This window comes from Lipophrys pholis (genome assembly GCF_963383615.2).
Source record: "Lipophrys pholis genome assembly, chromosome: 7".
Classification (NCBI taxonomy): Eukaryota; Metazoa; Chordata; class Actinopteri; order Blenniiformes; family Blenniidae; genus Lipophrys; species Lipophrys pholis.
This window is the reverse complement of record NC_137638.1, coordinates 6,381,951-6,395,364: the sequence shown is the minus strand read 5'-3', so window position 1 is coordinate 6,395,364 and position 13,414 is coordinate 6,381,951. Positions and strand designations below refer to the sequence as shown.

The window sequence follows — 13,414 nt, the reverse complement described above, 5'->3', positions numbered from 1 at the left end:
ATGAGTTATTGGTGATCTTAGCCTTTCTCTGAAGGGCGAGTTCTTCCTGCTGCTGCCTCTTTTGTTTATTGTATTCAGCATCTTGTAGATCAGCCAGTTTCTCTTCTTCGTACAGTTTAAGCCGAGCTTGCTTGGCCTGGGCAACTAATCGCTGGTTTTCGCAACAGATACTCCGTTCCATTTCTCTCCTTTTATCCCGGGCTGTACTTTCATCCAGTTTGCTTTTTTCCATTACTTTCCGGCTGTGTTCCCTTTCTAGCAATTTCATTTTTTCCTTCTCAGCTCGTTCCTTCTCTGCACGTTGTTGAGCCGATTCCAAATTTAGATTAGCAACTCTTCTGGCCTCCATTTTCTTCCTCTCTGCACTCAAGAGGTCAGTGTCAACCATTTTGTGTTGTTGCATTTCCTCCTTTTGATATCCAATCCGGATCATTCGCTTTTCTTTGGCTGGAAACTCTGGCTCTACTTGGTACGTGGAAACAAGATCTCGAGTAAAGGTTGGCGGAAGTACGGTCTTCTTTAAGCTAGCACGGTACTCCGAAATCACGGGTTTCACTTTTTTCGCAGTTCAAAGTTATTGAGTGTAATAGCTCACTCACTGTATACCAACCTAGTAAAAGGTTGAAATGATTTGTTCAGTGACATTCATCTAGTTGTAAAGTTTGATGCATGATGTCATAAACATGAAAACAACGTGCCTTACAAGTGCTCCTTTCATCTTTGACCTTTGTCAAAAAGTTGAAAGTCAAACAGCCTTTGAAGATGTCTAATAAGGCCCGCCCCCATCGCCATGGTAACTGTTTTGTGTGTGGCTGCCACTCTCGGCCCCCTAGTATCTCCTCCACACTGCAACAAGTGTGTGTGTGTTGCCATGGAGATGAGGTGCAGATCACAGACAGTTGATTGGAGGACAGTCAGAAAGCAGTGCTCCAGTGGAGTTTGAACATTTGCATATTTTCACGAAGCGAAACAATTATTACTGAAAATTGCTACAATGTCAACATAAACACAATTGTAATCATACTTGAATTGCCCAATTAAACTCCTTCTATTCACCTTATTCTGCTGTGCTCACTTTCAATTCTCTCCAACTTCCGTATTTTGTCTTTCAACTTCCACCGACGGACAAAATAGCTTCCGATAAACATTAGATCGCTGTTTTTATCTGTATTAATTTGTCCACAAGCATACAATTAAACGAAACAAACTACTTCAAGTATTTTGAAATGGGAACTCACGAAACCTGAGGGAAGACAATCAGATGGCATGATATTGCTTCACTCACCCTCAATTTTGAAATGGGAAGAAGACATGAGGAGGTGGCCAGCAGTAACTTACAGTGGCATTTTGAACTATTTGGTCCTGTCATCAGGGGTTGATGGAGCAGCTATGAAACAATATAAAAGTACTGAGGCATACCAGTATTCACATAGTAGAAAGGTGGGCCGTGTGCTGTCGCACAAAGACACTTTTTGAGGAAAGACGTGAGTCCCAGCTGGTCGACCTGCTCTCGCCACTTGGCTTGATTAGATTTGGTTTCACATTGGAAAACAAAATACATATGTGCCACATCTAAGAGGGGAATGAATAATTTTTTGAGTTTGGACTGTTTTGTTTGAAATCTATACTATTTGCTTGGTGGTGTTGCAGCTGGATTAGAGCCTCTTGCAGGCCAGTTTTGGCCCATGGGCTACCACAATGCAGAAAACATGTACGCATATTATTAAAGTTGTTTGAGTTTTTGAAATTTGGATTTTCATTCTACATGAATCAATCATGTCATTCATCCAAAATAGATCCAGACTCAACTTCTGAGTTTTGTGCTTCAGCCAAGTTGTGATTGAGCTCGATGGTGGACTGACAGGCGTTGCGCCTCATAGAACTCTTTGAAGAATCCAACCCTGCCATCAGGGAATCACTTGACACATTAATATTCGCAGCCCTCTTTAACGGAGATAAAACGCATCAGTCACTGGAACTCAACCAACCAATCACAGACATGATACAGGGAGGGTTAGTGATTGGCATGTTGTTCGTTCTGAAAGTGCGAGACATTTATCCAGTGTAAGTGCTTCAGGTCATTCTGCCTGAAAATGACCTCAGTTGTCTTTACTGCGGCTTCGGGATCAGCTTCTGCTTAATGCAGAAATTTTCAATCAGTTTCTCCTCACTGATTGAAAATTTCTGCATTAAGCAGAAGCTGATCCCGAAGCCGCAGTAAGTGCATCAGTCTTTTTAAGTAATATTTCCACCCTCCTGTAAATGCTTTTATTCCCTTTCTGTCATAGATAGAAGCCACTATATCTTTGCTGGAAGCACAAAGGCACCACGCCAGCTACAATATAAATAATTACACTCATGAGTGTCTGTTGCTCGGCTCTCACTTGCCGTCACACTTGGATTAGAGAGCCGTCACTGCAGCGGAGACGGCGGCAGCAGGAACGTCGTACTCCAAATAAACGGCCTCCTTGGCAGCCGTTGACCTTCTGCCTCAACAAGATGCCTCCAGACAATCTTAATCCATCAAAGTTTGTTTCTGTCACTGTGCTGAACTGAAGCCAGAAAGCCCCTGAAAGTGCTTCTTCTTTTTTTAATGTAGTCCATTCTATTCCTGGTGGAGTGATGCAAAAACAAGATGCATTATACGCCATGAATTCCAGTAAAGTTGAGACAGCAAATGACCACGTTTTACCAACAGTGAATTAAAAATGAACATTGGACTTTTGTAAAGTGCTTTGTTGCTTTTAGTTGCAACATTTGATTTGTTTATTCAGGTCAAACTGATTTATTTATGTCCTTTTTCTTTCGAGCCTTTCACCTTTGACGTGTCTTCACCCTGCCTCATCTTATAACATGAATACTTTTTATACGGATTTTGATAATGCCTCCATCCACGTGTCGTACACTCATGCTGGTAATATATTGTTTATGTTTACATTTTTCTTTGCTATGCTGCTGTAAAATGTGAAAATAAATTGCCTTTATTAGGAAAAGTAAGTTGTCTAAGGCGTCATTTATAAGACAACATTTTCAAGTGAAAAGGCCAAACTTTAGTAGCGTTTTGGGTTTTATTCACATGACAGCGGTGCTCGGAGCCCCCACAAATGCAATTTTTTGAAAACGGTTCCCAAGAAAAATATTTTCGATAACAACAATTTCCCTCCAGATTGTCATGACTCCCAGTCCATATTCTCCTGAGACTTGGTAGTTTTATATGTGACAGTCACCGTAATGACAATCCAACTTGGTCATTTCTCCACCCGGATGTCCGTGTACTCCCATTGTTAATGTTTGTAGCGTGCTGTTCTCTCCACATATGTGTGTGTGGTTTCATGTCAAAAGCAAACAACAGCACCAACTGGTGGCTCAACGTGAGAACTACATTGTTTCTGCTGTTTACATGGAATTGGACATTGTTTTCAGTACATTTCTGTGCGAACGCAAAATGTTTCTGAAACGAAAACACTAAAATGATGTGTTTTCCCTTGAATCATTGTCATGTAAACACAGCCTTGAGTTCAATATGCGAATGCGCCCTCTGATGCCCAAAACTAGTAACCACAAGGAAACAAATCAAATGAATCTACTGACTTTCTTTCCCATCAAAATATAGAATAACATTAATAACTAGAAAATTCTAGAGGAAATTTTGTGTACTAGCTCACAATGCTAACTACGAATGCTACATCGCATTAGCATGCTAACATCCTTGTGCGTGTGTGTGTGGACATTAAATGTACTTTAGCGTACTTTGACACTTAACCAACAAATTTGACCATGATGAACAAAGGAAGTAAGAGGGTGACTTCAGTCTTCATAACTTGCTGAGAAAGAAACCTCTGAATTAGCTCTCCACACTTTTCCTTTGAACGGCTTGTTGCAGAGACTGTCAGGTGTCGGTAGTGAAAAACGTTACTCAACATCTGCCCGTGAGTCATGAGCGTTGCGCCAGGATGCTTTGCATAACCATGTGGGTGATACCGTGTGCACGTGTGTGCACGAGAAGCCAAACGCTGATGATTTAGAGAGTAGGAGTTTGTTTTTCTTATGCAATTATCACAGGCATTCATTGTTTGTGTTTTATCAGTCATCAGCGCGCAGGGTCTCCAAGCCAAAGACAGGACCGGCTCCAGTGATCCGTACGTCACCATCCAGGTGGGGAAGACCAAGAAGAGAACCAAGACCATCTACGGCAACCTGAACCCGGTCTGGGAGGAGAAATTCAGCTTGTAAGTCTTTTTTTTTTTCTTGAGCTTGTTTTGCGCAAAGTGCATTGCACTTTTTGAAGGACTCACATTTGGTTTGAAGACCTAATCTGGACTCAGGCTTCCACTAATTGCTGTTCTATAGGGCAAATTTTCCAAGCAGGAAAACAGGGAAGGAGGCAGCTCGAGCTTAGGAGTGAATAAACTATGTGCAACGTGTATTCTCATACTTGGTGGCCTGCGAGGCAATTTTCACAAATCAGTAAACAGTTTCGGTAATAAGATTTTGGTTGTGATTTTAATCACATGAAAAAAGAAAAAAAATAGCTGCCGTATATTTCTAAATATTTTCGGGGAATTCATACATTTGTGTAAATTATGTCCCAACGACGTGTCTCCTCAGCGAGTGTCACAACTCATCAGATCGTGTGAAACTCCGAGTTTGGGACGAAGACAACGACATCAAGTCGCGAATGAAGCAGCGTCTGAAGCGAGAGTCTGACGACTTCCTGGGTCAGAGCATCATTGAGGTCCGGACTCTGAGCGGAGAGATGGACGTCTGGTACAACCTGGGTGAGTGGCCTCTTACGTAAACAACCAAGATATGAGACGCACAACGTGTTTGTATGTCTGCGTCAGATAGATTCAATATTTTGGTTGTTGTCTTAGTGATGAAGTGCAGCGAAAGTTCAGTTCTGACTGTTGTATGTATTTCTGTGCGTGTGTGCGTGTGTGTGTGTGTGCGTGTACGTGTGCGTGTTTTTCCACTTACAGAGAAGAGAACGGACAAGTCGGCGGTGTCTGGCGCCATCCGTCTTCATATCAGTGTGGAAATCGAGGGAGAGGAGAAAGTGGCTCCTTACTACGTCCAGTACACGTGCCTTCACGAGGTAACCCAGTAATCAGCCTAAGTGTGATTTGTTGGTTTCATCTTTTCTATCATTAGTTTGGTTGTATTATTGATTTCTTGTGTTCAGGACACATCTTCGAAATGCACTCCACAAATGTCCAAGCCCATTTTGAAATGTTTGACCTGAATACCTTCAGATATTTATCAGTCGACCTGAAAAAAGGAACGATACCTGCCTAATGCCTCCTGCATGTTTGCGAATTGATGAACTTTAGATTTTTCAGTGACTATATCGTCAAATTATGGGCTTTGATTCAGCCTTTTGATTCCCTCCAAGGGCTTTCTTCTTCCTTTTTCCTGTTTAATTTGTAATTTGACATCAGCCTCATAGTCTTCCTGTGTTTGTTGGTCAGGCTAGTGATAGTGGTCTTCGAGGAGAAGACGAGAAGTTATTTTTCACTGAAAAGTATAATATTTTACCTTATTTACCTTATCTTTATTTAGATATAGTAAAGCTAATTTACTCCAACAGCAACTGTCTGAAGGCTTCCAGGTCGGCTAAAAAAATCTGCAAAATATCTGATGGTTCAAAACTTCCTTCTTTTTGTGCGACTGCGACTCATTGCTTTTCCAGGTTGAAGTGACTCCAAACCACCAAACGCCCCGAGATGGAGAGTAAACCCAAATAGTTTATCCTCAGAGAAAAGGAACTCATTGTTACATAATATAACTTTTAAACTGTATTTCACATGTAGTGTGTTAAGAGTCTCCTTTAATTTTTTTCTTGTAATTGTACAGGCTGTGGTGGGGGGTCGTCTGGGTTTATAAAGATAAAAATTTGAGTTCCTAAAGGAAAAAAGTTGGGAATCACTGCGTTATGGTAATGCCTTCATCTGCTCTTTATGTCACCTGGACGTAACCTCAAATTTAAAACCTCATCGAGATTTTAATAGTATAGAAAGACTGAGCTCGAGCATTGGCTTCTGGGCCCAGACTTAAAAATGTAAAAGAAGCACAGTGTCAGAATAAACATTCGATTCAAGCTCTGCTCTGAAAGCTTGTGATTTGATCTCTCCATCCAGAACATGTTTCACTACTCGACAGACGTGGAGGGCGGCGGCGTGGTGAAGATCCCTGCGGCACAAGGAGACGAGGCCTGGAAGGTTTATTTCGACGAGCTGCAGCAAGACATCGTGGACGAGTTCGCCATGCGCTACGGCATCGAGTCCATCTACCAGGCCATGACGTGAGTGTGTGTGTGTGTTTGTGTGTTTGTATGTGAATTAGATCAGGAAGAGAGTGTGTGTGCGTGATGTGATGTGATGAGGGGTGGGCAGGGCTGTGAACTATAAACGGCATTCAAATTAGTTTATAACATCTAATTAGAGACGATGACCCGCCCACTTGGAGATTTCCTCGTTGGATGAATGGAATCATTGCAGGCAGGTGGAGAGAGATAGATTACACACACACACACACACACACACACACACACACACACACACACACACACACACACACACACACACACACGCAAAACATTTTAATCATATTAATAAAGTCAGAATTTGAATTTCATGCAAGAGGAAATGTATGTCACGTGTGTGAGCGCGGTCGCATTACCCGGTCAAACTGGAACAGATTGACAAGCAGATTTGATCTCAGTGGAAACGGCACCTTGATCCGTTAAATGAAAATGTTGAATAAAAAATACAGAAAATGAACAGCTATCCTTCACTTTCTTTTAAAGAGGCCTGCTCTTAAAAGCTTGTTACCTCAATATTGCCAAAATCGTCTTTAAGTGGTGAAAAAGGCCATTAAAGTACATTATGAGCCGATTATGTGAGGAAGCTGCTCCTGTGTTGGTGTAGAACAAACACACTGTCCAAAGTGTTTCAATGTGTCTAATTGATCATTTTTAATCCCAAATTTATAATCTGTGTTCAGATGATCCTTGTTTGGGTCCTTGCTATTGGCTGAGTCAATTGTCATTTATTTCTTTGGAAAATTTTTTTGTCTAAACATGTTTGTTTGTCAATTGATTGTTCTTTTTTTGGGTTAATACCAACAATTATTTCCACTGTACGATACCATAACATTATATCTAGTATTTTCTGGCAGGACATTTTTATTCCTGAACAAAATGGAAAAGTTTTTCTCACCTTCAAACACAAAGGTCAGAAAAACGAAGCTGAGCAGCTTCAGATGTCCAGATAAGAAGAAATGATTTGACCTGTACGTCTTTGATTCGCATCTTGGTTGTTTTCCCTCACTGACTTTATTCTCATCTCACCTCTGATTCTGACTCTTTCTTCCTTCCATCTCTCTCAATCCATGCCGCCCCTCCTTCATCTGTAAATACGTAATGTCTTCTCAACCCCCCTCACCTGTCTTATCGTCACTTATTTTCTCCCAACCTGTTCTAATTCCACATTTCTTTGAACCTCCTGTGGCTTGTCACACCTCTGATCTCCTCCCCCCCTCGATATCTGCCCTCTTTTCACATCCCTTTTCCAATTTACCCATCATCCCCCCGTCTTTTCCTCTTCAGCCATTTCTCTTGCCTGTCCTCCAAGTACATGCTGTCAGGGGTGCCAGCGGTGATGAGCACCCTGCTGGCCAACATCAATGCCTTCTACGCCCACCCCACCGCCTCCACCAACGTCTCCGCTCCAGCCAGATTTGCAGCCTCCAACTTTGGGGTAAGTCGGCACCGGTGGCAGTAAAATGCAAACACACAATTCTAAACAAACAGCTGCTAAGTTCTGCAGAAAAGAAATCAATACAGGCGCATCAGTCCTCCGTTACTCGTTCTCAATCTGAGCATGAATTAAAACACATGTTCTGATGGGAATGAAGAGGAATCATTAATACCTGCTCATTTATTGTGTTTGGTAGTGTATCGCACAGAAAAGCTATTTTAACAGTGAATAGATCAGGGGTGTCAAATTTCTTTTTGACATTTCACTGTATTTTACAGAATTAAAATTGGGGTTATGTAGGGATTGTAGTCATTTTGAGTGGGAATCCTTTGATTTTATAAAAATAGAGACATTGTCCATCAGGGCTACTCTGCACCACAACAAAAGTTAACCTAAAGTTTAAATTTAAAGGTTAATATGGTTAATTTGATTTTACTGGCCCGGCCCACTCAAGAAGAAACTGGGCTAGATGTGGCCCCTGAACCCTGAACTAAAATGTGTTTGACACCCCTGATGATTGTGATGATTGGGGCGGCATAGCTCGGTTGGGAGAGCGGTTCGATTCCCATGTCTGCCTGCCTACATGCCGAAGTGTCCTTAGGCAAGACACTGAACCCCAAACTGCCCCCATTGGAGTGACAATGCCTTGCACGGCTGCAGCTTCCAATGGTGTGTGAATGAATGGGTGAATGTGATGAGCTGTTGTCAGCTAAAAAGCACTATGTAAGTTAGTCCATTTACCAGATATAATCCAAAGAAATGGTTTAATAATTAACTATAAATTGCCTGCCAAATATTTGTTGCAGTGACTTGCCCATGATTCTTTTTATTAGAATAGTATAATAAAGTAAATATGGAGGATGAACAGGTTTAAAATAAGAACGGTTTGTCTTCCCACCATTCATTGAACTCGTTTCTAACTCATTAGCATACATGATGGGCGGTCATGAGAAGAATATCCTATTATCCTTGATATGATGAAGAGTAGTTACTGGTTGGTTTGCCAGCAAAAAGGAAAAAAACAACAACAATCTGCCATGAGCGTCTCAGTCGTACCAAAAGTTCCAATTAGATCATTAGACACACTTTATTTGAGGCGCTTTTAGCTTTTAGTTAATAGTTGGGCCATGCACAGCTGTCGCACTTTGACTCATTGATGAGTTGTAACCTTCATCTTCATCCAAACCAGCCATCATGGAGTATATAATCATAAAGTGACATGAAACCTTATGAAAAGTCTTTTTTAATATTTAGTAAAAGTGAAAAGTGTCCTGTAATAAACAATCAGCTGCTCACTTCTCTTGTGTAATTCCTTTAATAGCCAAATCCATCACTGATTTTATTCTAAAGAAGCCTGATAAATCTTATATTCAAAGCGTCTTGCCGTTACTCCTAAATTGACTGTGACACAGTATTTGCGTAACTTGATTAAATTAGAATTATGTAAATGAGCTAGAATCTGACCTGTGTTGCCTGACGAGTTGACCCAGCAGGTTATCAATCATAGAGCCTCACACTCTTTCTGTCACTGCGGCACTATGAGAATGACCTGCACACACCCAGCAGGAGTAACGAGCATTAAAAAGTCGTGGCATGTTGGAATGGATCTCAGCTTTTTTAGTTCCACAAATGGGATTGATAAAGAGAGATGATCTCTGCTCAATGACTGAACTGATCTTTGCCAATCGGGTGAAATTCACCGTCCTACTGGTCACGTCCACATTCTGATGGTGTTCGAGCAGCTGTGTCTACTTTAAATGTTCAAAAGACAGAAACAGACCTGCTTTCAATGTGAGATACAGCAGAGCAGTTTTTCTGTTTTAGAATTGTTAGTTTCACAAGTTTGTCTTGTTAAACTTCACTGAACTGAGCCGTGTGTGTGTGTGTGTGTGTGTGTGTGTGTGTGTGTGTGTGTGTGTGTGTGTGTGTGTGTGTGTGTGTGTGTGTGTGTGTGTGTGTGTGTGTGTGTGTGTGTGTGTGTGTGTGTGTGTGTGTGTGTCTTTACACATCAGTTGTGGTTTTTTTTTGTGGTTTTCTTTTCCCTGTTTGAAAAAGAACATCAGTCATGAAAATAATTAATGCATGACTCAGCATCAAATATTAAAGTGTGAATAAGTACACAAACTTTTATTCACTTCAGTTTGAAGAATCAACACTCTGACACATACTTTCTTGTCGAGATCGACGCCGCGCATATAAATCGGTGCTGAATCCTTCCATACGCCAGTCACACCTACATTAACCTGTATATAAAAATGTGTTTTAATACACGGAGCAGGTGGTCTGACATTCTTGTTAAAAATGTAGGCGACACATTAGAACATTATGGTGCAGCCAGCTGTGTGTCAGAGCTGGTGACCGGTGTTTCAGATCTGTTGGTTTCCGTGTTAACGGTTGACCACTGACAGACCGCTGTTAGAGCAGAGGCTGAAAGATTTCATAAAAGTGTCGTAAAACTAATAAAACAGCTTCTCAATCATCAATAGGTTGAAAGATGATGATGTAAACTTAAAAAAGCAGCTTAAAAAAGTGTACATCTATTTTTTGTCCCTTTTCTGTGAATTACTAAACTTTTCGGATGAGTCAAAACAACTCCAAAAATAAATGTCCAGCCTCATTTGAAAACAACTGTATATACTATAGATGAATGAATGAATTGATCAATGGATAGATTGATGGAGAGATGGATAAATCAAAGCAAAACAGGAAAAAAAAAGGAAACTTAAACTGTCCGAATCTTGAGCTTCTCCCTCGAGACTCAATCAACATGCAGTTTAGCTTCAGTATTTGATACTTACTACTTTTAGTATGAACACCCACAATGAAAATACAGAAATCCACGACGGTGTCAGTTTAAGACATTTTCTAACGTCCTCTAGCAGTTTCCAGTAATGTCATCTATTGCCCCACTCTTTTCCCTGCTACCCTGTTGCTCTATAGCTGTTAAATCAAACCAGTTTTGGTGCACCCGTCGCCATGGCAGCGAGGTGGTTTTTGTTTTCCAATTTGTCCGGGCAGCCTCCAGTCTTTGGGTTCCCGCTGGTTTCTGCCTCCGTCTCGTCTTGGCCTGCCGTCTGTGGGGAAAGGCCACGGTATCGATCTGTTTTGCCGGCCTATCTGCCCTCCATAACTCATCTCTGTAATCACGCCTTCCGCCGACAGTTATAACGCCACCGCTCACTGTGCCGAGCAGGTACAGGATCATGCTTCTGGCCTGGAGGAGTCCCCACAATGCAATAATACAAAAGAGTCTTCTGCTCATTAGCCTTTTGCATACTTTCTTAGTTCCCATGCGTTCTCCTGGACGCTGATAACAGTGTGGATTTTTGCAGGCAAATCGTCTGAGCTCTTTCAGGTTGTTAGTCACATAAAATCCAGAGGAAGCTGCTGTGAATGTGTCATTTGGCATGTCACAGTTTTACTTTCACCCCCCCCCCGCAAAAAAAACCCGGTAAAAACCACGAGCAGTTTGAGCTCTTTAAAAGTTAATTACTATAAGTGTACTGAGGGTTTTGTAGTGGTTTCATATTGATTAGGTTCATGCAACTGAGCATAAAACATTTTAGCCGTGATTTTCTGGGGAGGGATAATGGCAAAAGTTAAAGATGCAGTTATCAGTTTGAAGTGCCACTTTCATCAAGAGGCTCTACTTTAGTTTTCTTGGCTCTTATTATGTACTCCGTGACTTTCTAAATTGGAAAATAGGGATAAAAAGCACTTTCTAAAAAGCCTAGAACTTTGTCTTCATCAGTTCTCGGTATATAATGGAGGATGTTATCTTCCTCTGGAGAAATGAAGATGATGGTAAACACGGGATTCAGCTTATGATTTGAGGACCTGCGGCTGAAACTGTACATTTACTTGCCCCATTTGTGATTCTCACACTGGGGTACACACACCTCCAGTAGCTCCCGCTAGTAGCAAATGAGCGTGAATATATCTAATATTAGAATAGTGCTTGTAATAAAAACTTATGAATATCACAGTTGAATTTGTTTCCTTCATTGGATGAACCCACAGGTCAGTCATCACATTCCAGATTATGTATTTATTAAAGATCACAGTGTCGCACCGTGTTAGGGTGAGTTTAAATGCTTTTTATAATGCCTTGCATTGTTGGTTTTATTCAGTTAAGATAAGTTCGTGTTATACTTCCCTATTATATTGAAATCCTAAACTACTGCATCTCACCTCAAACGGTGCCAATTCGTGGCCTGGCATGCTTAACTTAACATTTGAAGGTTTTCTGTCGTTTCCGTGTAAACAGACATAATTTTCAAAAAGTTGTATGAACCCAAAACCTTTCTTCAACAACAACGATACGTTTTCACTTGAAATGCTGTCGTATAAACAATCAGAATTAGAACTGGCCAGGTTGTCATGATAAAACGTATCTCTTGTTGGGAGATCTTTTCTTTATCGACACTGTTTGGCTCTCGGCCTTATTTAAGTGTTTCCTGCTTGGAGCAGCAATTCTTTCCTTCCACAACAAACCAACACGAGCTGTTTCCTTACAAGATAATTCAATGTGATGTGCCTGCAGCAGCTTGTTTCAGGAACCTTTTATTGGCTTGTGGTGATGTTGCACCTGCTCCTCCAGGGAGAAGCTGAAGCTTTTGTGTGGAAACCGACTCGGTTTCATCAGTTTTTCAGTGCTGTGATTGGATCAGAACCAACTGGAGCTTTTCTGAATCTCCTTTTCTGACTGAGCCACAATGTGTTTTAATGCCCAGAATACAAGGAATCAAAAACTGTACTTTGCATTTATACAGAACAAAATATGACACTCAAATCAGCATCGTCGTCGCTTCTCTTTCTCTCTGGGCTACTTTATTTAATTGCCAGGTGAAGCTTTTGGGCTTAAAGTATTATTTATTCCCAATTAGAGCAGAAAAGCATCGTCCATCTCATGAATCGGAGAGCATGCCAAGTGTTTTTATGATGGCATAAATTGTGTCAGAGCAGCAGAGGACGATGTGTGGAAACTCCGGGGTGGGACGTGCACGTGGGGAGGGAGAGGTCCACTAACAAGGAATTCATTACGATAATGAGGGAAAAGATAAGGAGGCTTTGCATTAAGGAAGAACAGTGTGAAGAAAAAGGGGGAGAAAAAGTATTGATCTGTGTGTATCAGGCTATCAGTATTTTTTGATAAAATCACTACTATTTTAGGGTAAAACTAGAATTACTAGCTCACGAATGACTAAGTCTTTGCGTATTCTTCAATTTTAAAAAGAGCATAATGTAATCAAACTGACATTTGAAGGGTTAGAAACTTGATCAGGAGTGAAGAATTTTATTTTTTTTATTGTATTAAATGCAGACATGCCTTAGTTTTCACACCAACCAAGTCTAATCAGCTCATCTCTGTCAGTGGGCGGAAGCAAAACGAAGGACACACAAAGGTAGCATGACTTTTTTCACCCCCTGAAATGTCTGAGAGAAACTGAGAGAAACGGTGAGGAATTTCCCTCGATGCCTGCAAAAGCTGGAGTGTTAAGGGAGACACAGCTTTCATGTCTGTCACTGAGTCATTGAGACAAAGTCAGACTGGGTGATCGGCAGGGGAGATGGAATGAAGGGGAATGGGCGCCGAGGCTTCGTCAGCTTCAGAGCTGCACGTTGGTCATCTAAGCAGTCGGTCCTGTGGCGTGTAA

General features: G+C 41.3%; 1 protein-coding gene across 1 annotated transcript in view; it reads left to right on the top strand.

Moving 5' to 3' along the window:
* The window catches only part of unc13ba (unc-13 homolog Ba (C. elegans)), a 181,484-nt gene that overhangs the window by 119,672 nt on the left and 48,398 nt on the right, over positions 1 to 13,414 (top strand). Inside the window, exons 17-21 of the mRNA XM_080466529.1 lie at positions 4,088 to 4,229; positions 4,609 to 4,778; positions 4,980 to 5,095; positions 6,138 to 6,301; positions 7,607 to 7,757. Of these exons, the coding sequence (XP_080322655.1) occupies positions 4,088 to 4,229; positions 4,609 to 4,778; positions 4,980 to 5,095; positions 6,138 to 6,301; positions 7,607 to 7,757 (743 nt within the window). The remainder of the gene's footprint in view (positions 1 to 4,087; positions 4,230 to 4,608; positions 4,779 to 4,979; positions 5,096 to 6,137; positions 6,302 to 7,606; positions 7,758 to 13,414) is intronic.